This window comes from Hypomesus nipponensis, chromosome 12 (genome assembly GCF_054491055.1).
Source record: "Hypomesus nipponensis isolate SF chromosome 12, ASM5449105v1, whole genome shotgun sequence".
NCBI classification, from domain to species: Eukaryota; Metazoa; Chordata; class Actinopteri; order Osmeriformes; family Osmeridae; genus Hypomesus; species Hypomesus nipponensis.
In genome coordinates this window covers 2,462,259-2,478,786 of record NC_140372.1, presented here as the reverse complement: position 1 = coordinate 2,478,786, position 16,528 = coordinate 2,462,259, and the positions used below count along the sequence as shown (strand labels likewise).

Here is a 16,528-nt window from a genome sequence, read left to right as displayed (position 1 = left end):
GAGACGTTTAAGAAATGTTTTGTTTAGTTTCCTAGTTTGAATGGGATGTTACTGATAGACACATCAGACATTTCATTGCAATTTGATCATTTGTTTTAGGAAAAAACAAATTCAGTTATTTCAGTACTATACACTAGTACAGTAGACTAATATTATAGTTACAGTAATTCCAAAGTACCAGAAGACCTTGTGAAGTCAAATATACCCCCCCCCCCCCCCTCAATCCATGGTCTTCATATTCCATGCCATCGCCTTCTTCCTCGCAACTTCCATCCAAGATGGCTGATCACTCGGTGTCTCTGGCAGCTGTGAGGCCGCCAGTGCTGCCCCAGGTGAGGATGATGATGATGATGATGATGATGAGAACGATACATCAGACTTAGTGTTGAGAGTCCCAGCTTGACTTCTCCCAGACTCTGGCTGGAGTCAGAATCACACAGAGCAGTCAGGGTTACAGTTCAGACAAGGAAGGCTTCACATGGAGAGTCAGCAAAGAGATGGAGCACTTCACAGAGGAAACACTGGACCTTGTCAGCTGACATCAAATCAAGTTTATTGGTCACATAGAGTAACCGCACAGTACGACCTGGAGGGGAATTCTTGGTACGACTTTTTCTCCCCACAGTTTACGATAAATACATATCTATATAGATAGATATAGAGTAGAAGTACACGAAACAAAAATATATATATACATTTGAATAAAAACATGAACAAATTACCACAATAAATACACAATAAAATGTGAGAAAGAAGAAATGTATACTAGAAAGAATAAATATCTACTTACTCCATCTGTACTGTGGTCTGGTGTTGTTTGAGAGGGAGAGGATGTCCAGCCGCCTCCTAGTGGCCGTCTGTTCCTGACCCGCACGCTCGAGGGCGATGAGGAGGATGAGGAGGGCAGGGCGGAAGATTGAGATGTCTGAGGCTTCGCCTGCAGTGTTGGAGATGGTTGTCTGGGAGGCTGCTGTGGCAGGGTCGCTGCCCCAGGATGGGTGTGCGTGTCCTGGGGCACGTCTGAGGGCACTAGGCTGGTGAGGTGCTGCTGGAGGGTCTTACTCCTCTCTCTGGCCACGGACATCCAGGCGGGCTCAGGCCCGGCTGCCTTCCTCCCGACCTTCGAACCGGCCTCATCCTCTTTTTTGATTGGCTGGGACTCCGTGGCCATGACCTCAATGCTGTGACGCTTAATCCTGGCCTCTGATTGGATGGTCTCGGAGCGATGCTTCACAGACTGGGAAGTGGGGCGTAGCTTGACTCCGAAGACCCCCCTCCTGCCTCGCTCCTCCTGCTTCTCCTCCTCCTCTACATCCTCCTTCTGCTCTGTGATCATGGCTGCCTCCTGTTTCTGCTCCTCCCTCTGTCTCCCCCCCTCCCCCAGGACGGCCTCATGCGGTTTCAGCCCTCCTCCTCCTCTCCTCTCTTTAGGGTGGCGGCTGCCCCCACTTACCTGCCTGGACCGGTCCTCAACAGACTTCACTTCCTGGTCCTCAACAGACTTCACTTCCTGGTCCTCAACAGTCTTAACTTCCTGGTCCTCAACAGACTTAACTTCCTGGTCCTGATCTCCTGCCTCTCTTTCCCCCTTCTCCTGCCTCGCTCCAGGACGGCTGCCTCTGCCATTCCTGGAGCGATGTCTCGCTGACGAGACGGAGAAGCGCTGAGAGGAACTAAGTCCTTCAACGTCCTCTCTCTCCCTGATAGCGTCAGCAGGCAGTTCCTCGTCTTGACCAGCAGATGGGGGTGTTGCTCCTCCAGCCCGCTCCAGTGGAGCCCCTGTCGTCCTTGCAGAGGCAGGTCCTGCTGCTCCCCGGGCGCGAGGAGCAGGCCTCGCTCTCTCTGAACAGATGGAGGTAGTTCCCGGGGTCTCTCCTGCCTTTGCTCTTGAGGACAGCTCTCGTGTGTTTGAAGTGTTATCGAACCCGGAAACAGAGTTGAGAGAAGCGGACTTTCTCTTCTGGGATAAGGACCTTCTCCCCTGCTCTAAACATGCAATGACTTCTCTCTTACTCTGATTAGGCATCGTGTGAGGCAGGACAGGCTGACTTGGGACCAGCTGGGTGGGGTTCTGGGGCTCTTCAACAACCCCGAGGCTGGGTGTGGGAGTGGGGCAGGTGGGTGTGGGAGTGGGGCAGGTGGGTGTGGGAGTGGGGCAGGTGGGTGCAGGGCTCTTGGCCCTACTGGGTTCAGCTGAGGGGACACCTGTCTCCTGAGGCATGGTCTGGAGGAAGAGAGGGTTGTTGGTCACTTTCCTCTCTGGCTCTGAATACATTGTCTGCAGTACCATGTCCTCACCAGCAGGGGGAGTTAAAGACTCAACAGGGATGTTATCTTTCTTCAAGGCAGGGTTGAAGACCTGCTCTTCAGGAGGAGTACCAGCGGCCCTCTCCTTCTCTCTCTCTCCCTCCTCTGCTCTCTCCTCTCTCCTCGGTTCTCTCTCCGGTTCTCTCTCCGGTTCTCTGTCAGGTGCTGCGTTCGTTTCTCCCTCTGGTTCTTTGTCCTCCTCCCCCTCGGGCAGAGCCAGGTCCAGATCGCTCAGGCTCTCAGAGCGAGGCCTGCAGGCCCTCTGAGAAACACCCAGGAACACAGGAACAGTCAAACACAGTAGCTCAATCAAGCAAAAACTCAACAGCCTGCTATAGTTAGCGCTGTTAGTGCAACACAGCGACCACACGTGCAGTAGCTTAGCTTGCCGTATCTTCTGTGACTGTTTGCTGCCTTGTTTGCTTCATTATGATTTCCGAAAAATACTGTAGAACTATGCACTTCCCGACCCCCAATCTACTCCTGCTGCTTTGAATAAAAGCTTCTGCTAAATGAATCAAACGTCATGTGGTGTGAATCTCACCGGGGGCACTTTTCTTCCCTTGGCGCTGGCCCTCTGGTTCCTGGGCTTGACGGACATGCGGTGACGCGCAGCAGAGTTGTCCAGACTGGGAGTGTACTGGAGTGGACTGGTGAGGTCCACCCCAAGGGAGGCCTCCTGCTCAGAGGAGAGGGCAGGGCGGGCGAGGCCGGGCGTGGCAGGAGAGAGAGGCCGGGAGGAGGACTGTGAGGACCACTGAGGACAAGGAAGAAACACACTTCCTGGTTGCACACAGTTGATTCTTGGACGAGCTTGGAGTTTGTTGGACATGTGAAGGTTTCTCTTGCGTGCTTGCTGTTAAAACACATACATACATACACACTCACGCACACAGGAAGCTGCTTTACCTGCTCGTCTTCTTCACTTCCTGTCCCTGCTAAACTCAGAGAGCTGTGATGTCTGTAAGACTCGGTGAGCTGGGGAGGAGAAGGGAGAGACTCGGGTCAGTCGACCAGGAAGCAGCAGGAGATCACGGTCATAACAAACACACCGTATGTGAGGAGCCGAGGAGCCGCTGGGGTTCCTGGGCCTCCTGACTAACTTGTACTCTGGGCCCTAAAAGGACAATCACGCAGGAATGTACGGGGTTCTGCCGGGCCCCCTGTCTGACCAGGGCCCTTAGAATACCTCCCTCCCCCCCCCCCCGTCACGGTGCCCCTGGAGAGGGCGACAGAGAGGGCCCTTCAGTGTCACCTTAGAGGGGGAGCGCGGCCCCGCCCTGTCATGGAAGGACATGTCCTGGGGGCTCTGGGGCAAACCGTCGTCCTCCGAGGTGGCTCCGGAATCTTCCGTTCTCTTCCCGGGTATCAACAGCGGGGGCGGTCCCAGGCGCATGTTCTGCTGCTGCAGTTTGAGCTGCAGGGCTCGGATCTTCCCCTGGACGTTGTCCTGGGACAGGACCCTCGCAGGCCCCGCCGGGCCTGGGGCTTGGTCAGCCAGGAAGATGCTGTCGTGCGACAGGGCTCTGGACCCGAGACTTCCAGTGGGGTCCCTGAGTTCACAGTTCACAGATCAGTTTCTACACTGCAGAAACGATATCTGAGTGTGATGATCTTGTTTTTATTTTTATTAAACATCTCATTTTTTATCTAGTTGTACTTGCTTCTAGACTAAATGGCTCATCTAGTAAGTTAATGTAAGTACACAACACGTTATTTTGAGAGATCTCATCAAGTGAAATCTGACAGGTAAATCATAGACACTTACAAGCAGTCTTCCTCGGAGTCTGAGAATCCCTCACCGCCGCCCTGAGCGCCGACATCTCCGGCGGACTGGCTGGGCTTCATCAGCGCCTGGTTCTCCTTCCTCTTCAGACGGCTGAACAGACGGCTCTTCAGCAGCTTGAAACGAGACTTCTTCTTCCCTGGGAGAACCACCGCACAGTCAGAGTGAAAGGCTCCTAAGAAGGGCAGTACTGAGATGAAAAACATCCTGATAAAAAGAGGCAGAACCAGAGACAGGACCTGATCATCCATCGTCCTGTCATCTGTTGCTCTGCATCGTGGTGATGGACAGGAAACAATAACATCTATAGAAGACGCCTCAGGACGGCCTACCTGCATGATCATCTGCACTCCCCTCCACCGCCCCTCCACTGCCCTCCATGGTGCGGGCTGGCTCTTGATCACCACGACAACGCTGTCAGGGAACACAAAGATAGACAGGCGCACGGCTCTAGAGTCCATGGCAACAGTCCTCAAAGTCACAGAGGTGAGGTGTTCTAGTTATCAAGACGGTTTTTGTTCTCAAGCACCTTTTATGAACAAGGTGTGCTTTCAGGAATGACTTCAACACACTGTCTGACCTGCCCCACCCCACACTGCAGACAGTTTGCATTTTTGAACATTTGGCCTTGTCTGTAACTTATCAAATCAGATAAGTGGCATTGCTAATGCAGTGAGAAGTTGTTCAAGATCATCTGAACTTGAATGAGTGGATAACCCTTCTCAATCTAGATATTATAGTTCATGATACAATTATTCTCATGTTGTAAACTTTATCAGCTCTGTTAGCCTTGCTAGCTCACAGACCGCCAGCTCATGTACTCCTCTGTAGGATTCAAGGTGACGTTATTTTACTGCACTCACAAACTAGTTGTGTTTCACCAGTCAAAAGATTAAGGTTTGGTTTTGACCACCGATAAAAAGGTTACCCTACTGCATGTCGCGAGGACATTATTTTCAGCATCAACCTATTGTTCCTCTTTCAGCTTGCAATCCCGACCTGTAGAATGAAGTGAAGCAGGTTTGTCATCGTCAGTGTTGACTTTGGGCCTGCACTTCAACAGGAGTTGCCTAGCAATCCAGCGATGACGCGATGTGGCGTAAACTAAATAAGAGACAAATTAAACGTGGCATGAGATTGACCTTTCCCAGACTCATCTCTGCGCCCCCCCCCCACCCCCTCACTCCTTACACACACAAAGGGTCTGAAAGAGGAGGATGAAAAGCAATAAAGAGCAGAGGTTTGCCAAAGCACCAAGTGTGCCCAGAAACATCCAATCCATCTTTCAGCAGGACGCTGACCCTGCAGGCAGACTGAACTCACTAAACAGCAGAAGGGTATGGAAGCTTTGTGTCCTGATCTTCAACTATCCCACTCCCTCTAGGTGAAGGCGTGTAGCTGTACAGAACACCGTACTGAAACGCCCCAAACCAGACCCCTCACAGGGAACTTTGAAAGCCTGGTGTTCAGTCGTCCTGAAAAAAGATCTACCCTGAAAAGCCCTATAACAATAGTGAACAGCAGGCCAGTGTCTTTGGTGAAATCCTACCCCACTGGCTGCCACAGGATCTGCCTGCCCAGGACACAGCCTGCCAGGGCATCATCAGAGACACACTGGACATTCTCACTTCTCCTGGTCTGACACACATGTCTCACAGCAAACGCCTCCAACCTGGTGCGCCAGCCCAAAAATCACACCCAAAAAATGTATTCATGCAAACGCTGCAAATAAATTGCAAACATTTGCTGCGTTTCAAACCGAGGCTGCCAATAAACCTGTAGTTGCTGTAGTGAAGACTGACCGGGTCATGCCAGTGACTAAGGCATGAGCACACAGACGTCATGAGTTCTGTGTTGTCTGATTTTCTTCTGGTGTTATACCTAAAGGGTTCCCCCCTCAGGGCAGAGGAAAAGAAAGACCCATATATGGAGTTCCTGGCCACCTTAGGCTCACCTTAAGCCTCACAACAACTAGGGAGACACAAATCTGTGAACTCAAAACATGGAAACCCTCCGGCATTTTATACATGCTATAAAAATATTGTGTACTTTTAGCTCCCTGGAACGCTTCCAGAAGATGAAGCTGATCCAAGGCTTTCTCTCTGAACTTTCCATTTACCGTGTAGTAAAAGAAAATGTTTAAGTTACGTAATTTAAGCATCAAAACACACTAAGTCGATATGGTGTCAGCGCAAAAAGCTGCTATTTTAAGGCAGTGAACCTGATGGGGATATTAAGTGTTTTGAGCCCAGGGACTATTCGTCAGCCTAACAACCCATAATACCCTGGACACCCAGCCGTCGCCATGGTGTCGTCAACCCAGCCGCTCGTGTAGAATTAAACAGTGAAGTCAAAGTCTCTCTGTGTATGATCTGCTTGAAGTTTAGCATGCTACCACTGAACTGAGACATGGAAAATCTACCTTCATCAGGCTGTGATTAGGGTTCATTAGAACAACATGTACCCACGCAGAAAAGTTGGATGTCCTTTCCACACTGCGTTGAAATACTTTCCAATAATCGAATCTTTTAAAAGTGCAAGAGATATGTGTTATTTGGTGAACCTCCCATCTCCAGAGAGACGGCGCTGGTTTCTACCTGTGCATCAGTCCTGACCCAGTAGCTTCCCTCTCAAGACAGTGTCACGGAACACCCACAGCTGTATGTAGGCGCTGCAGACAAACACACAACGTGTGATCGTCCAGCAGGAGAGCAGGCTGCAAACACATCCATCACACACATACTCAGGAAGCGCTTTGTGTTGGACTCCTGCCGTGTTTGTCAAAGGCTGCGCTCTCCAAAGCGATGACAGATAGCTCACCGAAGATAAATAAAGGGGATCCTCTCGTTTCAAAACATACATGACAACCAAATAACCAATCGTTGTCTTTTCGAATGTACAATATTTACTTTTGCTGACCGTGTATGTGTTTCTGGATGTTCTGTATTTGACATGCAGCATGTGTCAAAGGACTTAAAGATCATATTTATTGTTTGGAATTCAAACAAAGTTAATATACTCTCAGGCAAACGTGTTCCCAAAAGCTACAAAACAATAAATACCTCAAATTCAAAGCAAGTTCAAAGTTAAATCACAATTCTCTCAGAACATATTCACGCTGCGGGGGGATTTCCTGAAACTAGGATCAGCCTCTCGGTTGACCTCCCATGTCTGTCTTTAACAACAGGTTTGAATTCCCAGATCAAGTTTGTTTGTTTGGATGTGCTTACCCTCTCACAAAAGTCTTCACTGGTCCCGCTCTGCTCCTCTCTCTTTCTCTTCTCTCTCTCCTCTCTCTTCTCTCTCTTTTCTCCTGGTCTTTATTTCTGATGACTTTCTTTTGCTTCAGGGGAGGATACGTCCTTGACTACGCACACACAGACACACACACACACACACACACATACACACACACTGAACAGCCCCATGTATGCATCGTCTGCAGTTGAAGGAGCGAGAACAGAGCAGAGAAAAAACACAGAGGGGAGGAGAGGGGGCGTAGAGAGAGAAAGAGACCGAGAGAGAGAGACCGAGAGAGTGAGAGAGAGAGAGAGAGAGAGAGAGAGAGAGAGAGAGAGAGAGAGAGAGAGAGAGAGAGAGAGAGAGAGGAGAGGGAGAGAGAGGAGAGAGAGAGAGAGACTGGTTTGTTAATCTAAGATTAGCAAACCAGTTACCACCCGGCACAACCCCTTCTCAGTCCATCTTTACTAACACAAAACAGAATTAAACAAATTACAACAGAAAACAAAAACTCCTATCTAGCAACACTAGATTTCCCAACACTGGGAAAAATAAACCAAAACACAAAACAAATTAGATTGATAAAAAAAGGACTACACAGACCTTGATGTAAATGAGAAATGTATTATATCTGTGGGTAAAGGGCCTACTGCCAGTCTTGCTGCTATATATATATCCCTTATATATAACCTTATATGATTGTTGAAACCTTTCTGTATCTTACCATGTATTTACCTGTTTAACTTTTCTATAATCACACTCACAGAAACCTTATATGTTATTTTGTTATTTTATTATTGTTAGTTAGACTCCTTGTTATCCTCTGAAGTGTTATGATGTGTTGAAAATAATATAGTGTCCCTTCACTGTGGGCTGCTTTTGCGATATTGTTTAACCTGAACATTCATGCCGATAAAGCATTCTGAACTGAACTGACAGAGAGGGGAGGTACATGTTGACACAGATGCTGAAAAATTACAGAATTACAACATTGAGCAAGGTGACTGCTATTTCTATAGGTGTACACTTATGGAATTATCTCAAACTGTTATTTGCTCAGTTGACCAAGAGTTCCCTGTATTGGTCAAGAGTGAATCATTATGGAGAATGATTCACTAAACCTGCTTTAGTCATAAAATCTCAGTTTAGTATGCAGGTGTCAAACATTATTCGCCAGTTTTCCCTTTTGAAAGTCTTACAGGTGTTAAAAGCAGCAGTGACAGGCTGTGTGTTTGAGACGTGTAGACAGGAATCTGAATGAGCCAGTCAATATGCAGTATTACCCGGGTGTAACATTAACCCTGGACCTAGCAACGCCAGCTTGGTCCCACCTGACCAATCATGTTCCAGGATCTGACGCAGGGCATCCCAGCTTGGTTCCCTGGACAATGGTGGGCTTTCAGGACTGACCTATCAGCTGACATACAAGCACACTGGCAGGTGGTTGGCAGATTCACACAGCTAAGTCGCATTGTAGATTACCTTGTTGATGCATGTAGACTGAATGGTTTATTAAATTACTCATTACATTAGATAAATGTAAATGTAATGTAAATGTAAATGACTCTAATGCCTGCCTCCCAGTCTGTCTGCCTCCCGGGTCTCTCTGGGTGTTAGACAGTCTGCCAGGCCAGTGTCTCACCCTTACAGAGTGGTATGGTGTACACATTAACCTTGCTGATGTGGTCCTGTGATGGGGCTCACACAGGAACTTGGACCGGGGGACAAGTATTGTCTCTGACCGATAATTAACCAGAACATTTCCTCTCCACTCCCACTGTCACCCAGTCCTGGATCATGAGCCAGTCCCACTTCAGCTGACAAGTTAACCAACTGGTTAACCAACTGGTTGCTTTGCTATTCCTGGAGGATGTTCAGTTGGAATCTATGCAGCCTGCTTCTGTATCCATGGAGATCCTAAACTTTCACTCTTCACTGAAGCATGCAGGTGCTAGTAACTGACCTTTGGATGGTAATTACCCTGGGCAGGGCCCGGCAGTAGCCAGCACCAAACACCTGTCATCCTGCAAGAAAACACACACCTGCTCCCCTGCTCCCCCTGTAGGCTCCTCAGGTCTGAACAAGATTGGAGGCACAGTGCATAATGACTTAGCAGAAGCTGATACAAATAGTGAAATTTGAGTTGAAAAAATTTGAGTTGGAAAAATCAGATGTGGACATTTTTTGATTGAAACAATTGGAGTCAAAAATTGGACTGGAATACATTTGTATTCAGACCCCAAGCTGTGATTAGATGACTGACTCAGACCCCAGGCTGTGATTGGATGACTGACTCAGACCCCAGGTTGTGATTGGATGACTGACTCAGACCCCAGGCTGTGATTCGATGACTGACTCAGACCCCAGGCTATGATTGGATGACTGACTCAGACCCCAGGCTGTGATTGGATGACTGACTCAGACCCCAGGTTGTGATTGGATGACTGACTCAGACCCCAGGCTGTGATTCGATGACTGATCTGCATGTATGACTGCCTGAAGCTACACCTGAATGAGAGGGCCCTGAGGAGAAAGGTCTGCAGTTGGACCCTTCTCAGAGAAGTGAGATCGTTCGATTGCATTCAGGCTTGATTTACCTATCCGTGGTATCCCGGATGTTGCAATCTGCCCACATTTTTGAGGATCTGAATTTTTCCGTTCACTTTTGAGCAACCTGAATTTCCTAACCTTGAATTTTTGGATCTGAATTTTAAAATAAATACATATTTCAATTTTAAAGAGGGAATTCAAAACGTAAGTGCTACGTGTGTCCACCAGATAGTGCTCTTTGTATCAATGGCATCCTAACCCCGCCCATCGGTCATCGACCCCGCCCCATTCCGCGGTCCGCATGAGAGTGTGTTGGTTTATTATGTAGCCAGTTTAAGCATAGGACAGTAATATATATATATATATATGGGAGATTAAACCTTTGCATACAAGAATAGCCATGACCCATGTCAATTTGAAAACATGTTTGATATGTCGTTGCCATTGGAAATTAATCGGGGGACGTAATATCAGGACTTTTATTTCGAAGACCTCACATACAGGAAGTAACTGTGTTACGCTGGGTTACGCTACCACCAAAACAGCGGTAGCAACGTGCGGGACATAAACAAGGTTGGGTAAATATCCGCGTGGCAACCAGTATGTAGAAGTTACAAGCAGCAAGCTACTACTACATCAATCTATTCATTATTTTGATAGCTAACCACCACGTTGTGCCGTCGTCCTCTTTAGATATGGAGACCGGAGATTCTAAGGTAACATACGAATTGGAAGTGATACCACTACTGTAATTGTACAAACAATTACAAAATAATAACTCCTTCAACTAATGGCCCGTTTTTGTTACGTTCTCAAGGCACAGAGCACGCGACGAAGGGATTTACCGCCCATCCCACAGGTACTGCCTGGAACATGATGATGTCCTAGTGCTCCATCCCTAGACCTGGGGCAGGTGGCAAACAGTCTCAGCTGACTGTCGTAGCAATGTGTGGAAATGAAATATCCAACGTTAAATTAACTATTTTAAAAATACGTTTTGGAAATGATCCAATACTTGATACACATTGTTTATTTGGCTAATTAAAGAACAACATCTCAATACACTGCGGTCATTCCAACGTTGCAGGAAATAATACTTTTATACTTGGCTAGGATGATCGTTTATCTGATGTCTTGGTAATCCCGATGCCTTGGCAGATGTATGCTGGTAGATTTAGCTCAGGATTAGACAGTCAAGAAGGCAGTGACACAAGAATATCCTTCGCCTTTCCTCTATACTTGACTAATATGGCGAGAAAACTGTTGGTGAGTTAATTAGTAGGCATCTTCGTGTTCGGTTAGTTCTGCTACTCTGGTTTAGTCATTGTGTACATTATTAATTTTGTGTGTAGGGCTAGTGATTTGTTTACTGTTGTTTGTGGCATCCACTCTGGCAATAAATTGTGGCTAGTATTGTCAATCACTGATACCTTTGAAAATATGTCATTTGATTGTGATTTTGCACGTAAAATCAACCAGTGGTTACCACTGAATTCAGTGCAAAGTAGGGAAATCAGTTTTTACGTCGTTCTACTCTACTGATTTTGTTTGTGTGACAGATTTAGTATGTTGAGTCATTAGCCCTGTGTATGTGATGTAACAGCCATTCCAACTTCATAGGGCAAAACAAACAGGCATAACAAATACTCTTACCTGCGTACATTATTAAAATAAATGAATAAAATGGCTACTTTGTTGTATATCTAACCAGAAATTATATTTGTATTTATCAGCGTGGACAGCGTACCTTGCCTCCTATGCCAAGGTGAGTCCCAATTCAGAGGTCATAATACAAATATTTTAATATATAACTTAATGTATTATAATTTCATTTTATCTTTCATTTCTTCATGTACGGTACATGCACAAATTAAGCCAAGATGCCGGTGGTGAGTTGACTATTAAAAATCATTTGTAGCTTTAACTATTTTATAATGTCACCATGAATCTCCGAGACATATTGAATAATCAGGGGTCATCGTCATGCTGTGCCTCCTGTGTAGATGACGTGCCCGTACCTAAGAACAAGAAGAAGAAGGTGAAACGAGGCGTGGACAGTGTGGATGACCCAGAGGGTGAGTTTAATATCACATCACACCCCTGCAACAGAGGGTGAGTTTAATATCACATCACACCCCTGCAACAGAGGGTGAGTTTAATATCACATCACACCCCTGCTGCAGAGGGTGAGTTTAATATCACATCACACCCCTGCTGCAGAGGGTGAGTTTAATATCACATCACACCCCTGCAGCAGAGGGTGAGTTTAATATCACATCACACCCCTGCAGCAGAGGGTGAGTTTAATATCACATCACACCCCTGCAGCAGAGGGTGAGTTTAATATCACATCACACCCCTGCAGCAGAGGGTGAGTTTAATATCACATCACACCCCTGCAGCAGAGGGTGAGTTTAATATCACATCACACCCCTGCAGCCACCAGCACTTTGCACCATGAGAGAAGGTTGCTACAGATCAGTGTTGGAGATCGGATTACAGATCAAGAGGTTCATACTTTATACATTTGACTGCATATCAAGAGATACCAGGTTCAATCCCCCCTGTAATGTACTTCACTTTGGATAAAAAAACATTGCTAAATGGAAGTTAGGTGGCTGAGCGGTTAGGGAATCGGGCTAGTAATCTGAAGGTCGCCAGTTAGATTCCCGGCCAAGCCAAATGACGTTGTGTCCTTGGGCAAGGCACTTCACCCTACTTGCCTCGGGGGAATGTCCCTGTAATAACTGTAAGTCGCTCTGGATAAGAGCGTCTGCTAAATGACTAAATGTAAATGTCAATGAATACATAATATCTTGATCTAGAAATCTGGTAAAACTGTCTGTGCTCCTAATCTTTGCCCTAGTTCACTGCACACACAGATCACAGATAATTGTCTCTGTGAAGAGCACAGATAAGTAGGCCAGTGACTGTATTTCAATGTTTATTTTCAGCCGACCCTGGGATAGAGATGGGGGGTGTAAACAGTCGCAGGGCGTCGCAGGCCAGTAAGCCCATGACCCCTGACCCCGAGGACGCACCCCAAAAGAGGAGGAGGAAGAAGAAAGCCGCCACTATAGGTGGGGTTGTATTTTAATTTAACTAATAATACAGTAATGTAGTAACCGATTAGGGCTGTGTTTCCCGATAAAGATGCATCGAAGCAACGATCGAGCCATAAACTAAACCATCTATATTTCTTACGTGCGTTTCCCAACATGCTCCTAAGGAGTAGGCTAATCTATGCGCTTTCAAGACCTACGAATTTTCAAGAGACACTTTAGCTACGATGGCTTTGAGAACGGCCCGTAAAACTAAGATTCGTCCTACGATGGATTCTACAATCAATTTAGGCTTACGACGCTTTTGGGAAACGCAGCCCAGTGCAGTGACCACCTGCTCTCCTATCATTCCTCTGCTGCTCTGTCTAGTGACCACCTGCTCTCCTATCATTCCTCTGCTGCTCTGTCTAGTGACCACCTGCTCTCCTATCATTCCTCTGCTGCTCTGTCTAGTGACCACCTGCTCTCCTATCATTCCTCTGCTGCACTGTCTAGATTGTTTTTGTTAGACATATGTTCACCATCATCTCTCTTCGTTGCTGTCTCTCTGGTACATCTCTCTCTCTCTCAGTCCATCCATGTATGTATATGTGGTCACAGTGTTTGTATTTGTGTTTGTCTCAGATCTGGAGGACGATCAGGCCAACCTGGTCAACGGGGGCAGTGCAGATCAGAACACGGACGGGGAGGAAGTCGTCAAGAAACCAAAAAAGAAGAAGTACGAGATAGCAGAAGAAGTCGCTGTCACGCTCACTACCCACGGTTACACTCCCACAGCGTGGTTCTCACTGTCCTCTCTCTCTCCGTCTCTCTCTCTCTCTCTCTCTCTCTCTCTCTCCGTCTCTCTCTCTCCTCCTGGTCGTCTTCAGGAAGCCCAAGGGGATCGAGCCTCAGTATACGGAGGATTTGGACGTTGAGGAGGATGACATCATCAGCGATGGCCAGCCGCCCATCCCCCACCATTCCCTGTTTTCCGCCCCTCTTGGTCAAAGCCAGCCGGTGGGGAAGGTGTTTGTGGAGAGGACCAGTGAGTAGCTCTCGGATCAGTGATGCTACTTCCTGTTGACTCCATCTTGGATGTAGTCAATGTTTTGGCCCATTTTGACTTACAACAAACCAGTACTGAGATGAAACACAACACAAACATTGTAGCCATAACAGTACGGCCAAAACATATATAGGAAATACACGTATCCAATGTACAGGTAAATGCGGTGAGGCTCAATAAATGTACTGTTTTACCTTTACATTTGATTAATTTATCAGATGCTTTTATCCACTGCGACATGCTGTACAGAGTGTTTAAAGGCCCTGAGCTCAGTGTGAAGTAGTTTTTCACGGTGACCGGTTCTTCTGCAGAGCGGTTTCAGCCGGCTGACCGCTTGGAGCGACAGAAGATCAGCGATCAGACAGACAACCACTACATGGAGATCCAGCCCATGTGGACCACCAGGGACGTCTCCATAAAGGTGCACTCTGGATTCAGGTAGGGGAGGGAGGGAGGGATAGATAGATATGTAGAAAGGTTTTATAGACTAGGAAACATTGTTCTGTGTGTTGTCTTTGTGTATCTTTGCGTGTGTGCCCATCTGTCTTTTCTCCTCTGGTCCTGTGCAGGGTTCTTGGTCTGTTCTGCCACGGGCTCCTGGCAGGCTACGCAGTGTGGAACATCATCATTGTGTACGTTCTGGCCGGGCGGCAGCTGAGCGCCCTGCCTAACCTGCTGCTGCAGTACCACACCCTGGCATACCCCGCCCAGTCCCTGCTGTTCCTGCTGCTGGCTGTCAGCACCGTGTCTGCCTTTGACAGGTACGTTGTGTGTGTGTGTGGTCTTATTTACCCACCCTTGTGGGGACCAAATGTCCTCACAAGTTTAGTGAAACATGAAAAACCTGACCTTGGGGTCCTTTTTCAGATACGACTTTAGATTATTTTGTCAGCGGGTGTAAGGGTTTAATGGTTAGAATTAGTGTGACATTAAGGGTTAGAGTGAACACAGTTCTGAATGGGAGGGAAAGGTTGGGCCCTATTAGGATAGTAAAATCAACCTGTGTGTGCGTTTGAAATGTCCAAATGACGGAGCAGTATCAGGAAGTACTGGAATTCTCTTGTGTTTTCAGGGTCAACCTGGCGAACGGCTCCTCGGTTATCAAAGACTTTGTTACTCTGGACCCGGTTGCTTTAGCCTCTTTCTGTAAGTGTGAACGTTTCTCAGACGGTTCTAATCTACCAGACAGTAGGCAGGTTGTTACTGCCTTCTAAGCTGTAATCTCTTCCTGTGTGATCCCTTGTGTTGGCACTTCAAACAGCAACTTTGTTAGACTAAAAATGCTTACCCTTATAATTCTCCTCCTCTCTTCCTCTCCCCTTCTTCCTCTCCTCTCTCCTCCTCTCTTCCTCTCCTCTTCTCTCCTTCCTCCTCCTCTCTTCCTCTCCTCTTCTCTCCTTCCTCCTCCTCTCTTCCTCTCCTCCTCTCTTCCTCTCCTCCTCTCTCCTTCCTCCTCCTCTCTCCTCTGCAGTGTATTTCTCTGCTCTTGTCCTCTCTCTCAGCCAGCAGATGACCAGTGATCGCATCAACCTTTACTCCACTTATAATCAAACACTATGGTGAGGATATAGTAATCCAGAGCATATAGGGGGCAGGGGATGATATATTTTTCTAAGCGATGCACATTATAGTGCTAACAGAATAGAGCATCAGAAGATCAAGGATCAGAAGTGGGTAGTTATACAGTTATGAACTGTTGATGAACCTTGTGTGAATGAGGTTCCTCTCCTCCTCCCTGCCCCCCTCCCCCAGGCCCCCTGGGTCCGAGCACCAGGTCCTACACCCCTGGGTGATCGTCAACCTGGTGGTGGCCCTGCTGGTGGGGCTGGCCTGGATCTTCATCTCCACACGCCCCGAGATGGACTACACTGAAAGTAAGCATGGCAACAGGTCACGGACGGATGGATGGAAGGGAAGGGAGGGGAGGGGAGGGGAGGGGAGGGGAGGGGAGGAAGGAAGGAAGGAAGGAAGGAAGGAAGGAAGGAAGGAAGGAAGGAAGGAAGGAAGGAAGGAAGGAAGGAAGGAAGGAAGGAAGGAAGGAAGGAAGGAAGGAAGGAAGGAAGGAAGGAAGGATGAATGGATTGGAAGGGGTGGGGGAGAGAAAGGATGGATGGATGGAATCAAGAAAGCATGTAAGAAAGAGAAAGAATGAAAGTACTTTATATTTCATTTGTATCATTAAATACCAAATCGACAATGACACTGAATTTATTAATCATTTATTAATATATTTTTTTTTATGTTCCTCTTTGTCTCTTCAAGATTTCCTGATGGCAATGAAGATAGACCCAGAGAAACCTGAGGAGAAACCACAGACGGCTTAAATAGTTATTGTTTTTGTGTTGCACATATTCTTTTATACTGTATTTTTGTTACAAAATGTGATTGAATGTGAAGTTGATTTTGTATGATAAATGGAAGAAGTACCATGGGAATTTATTCTTAAAAGATTTTCTTCTAAAATACGTTTTTTGTCAAATTTTGTAATAAAATGTATCAAAGTACAACGTGTTGACATTCAATATTAGTAGTTGC

General features: G+C 47.0%; 2 protein-coding genes across 2 annotated transcripts; one reads left to right on the top strand and one right to left on the bottom strand.

Annotated features, from left to right (window-relative positions):
- Positions 1-32: 32 nt before the first annotated feature.
- On the bottom strand, positions 33-4,474 carry cracdlb (cracd like b). The gene is made up of 7 exons (XM_084668565.1): positions 4,426-4,474; positions 4,076-4,232; positions 3,563-3,860; positions 3,217-3,285; positions 2,852-3,064; positions 791-2,569; positions 33-420 (listed from the first exon to the last, which is right to left on the bottom strand). Exons 1-7 carry the CDS (start codon positions 4,472-4,474, stop codon positions 220-222), a joined length of 2,766 nt encoding a protein of 921 aa, XP_084524691.1. The 3' UTR covers positions 33-219.
- A 5,926-nt stretch (positions 4,475-10,400) lies between these two features.
- Positions 10,401-16,500, top strand: LOC146260651 (transmembrane protein 237B-like). The gene is made up of 14 exons (XM_084667892.1): positions 10,401-10,599; positions 10,701-10,742; positions 11,617-11,648; positions 11,759-11,772; positions 11,887-11,958; positions 12,838-12,963; positions 13,570-13,663; positions 13,815-13,972; positions 14,305-14,431; positions 14,563-14,754; positions 15,066-15,139; positions 15,465-15,552; positions 15,746-15,867; positions 16,256-16,500. Exons 1-14 carry the CDS (start codon positions 10,579-10,581, stop codon positions 16,315-16,317), a joined length of 1,224 nt encoding a protein of 407 aa, XP_084524018.1. The 5' UTR covers positions 10,401-10,578; the 3' UTR covers positions 16,318-16,500.
- The last annotated feature ends 28 nt before the right edge of the window (positions 16,501-16,528 follow it).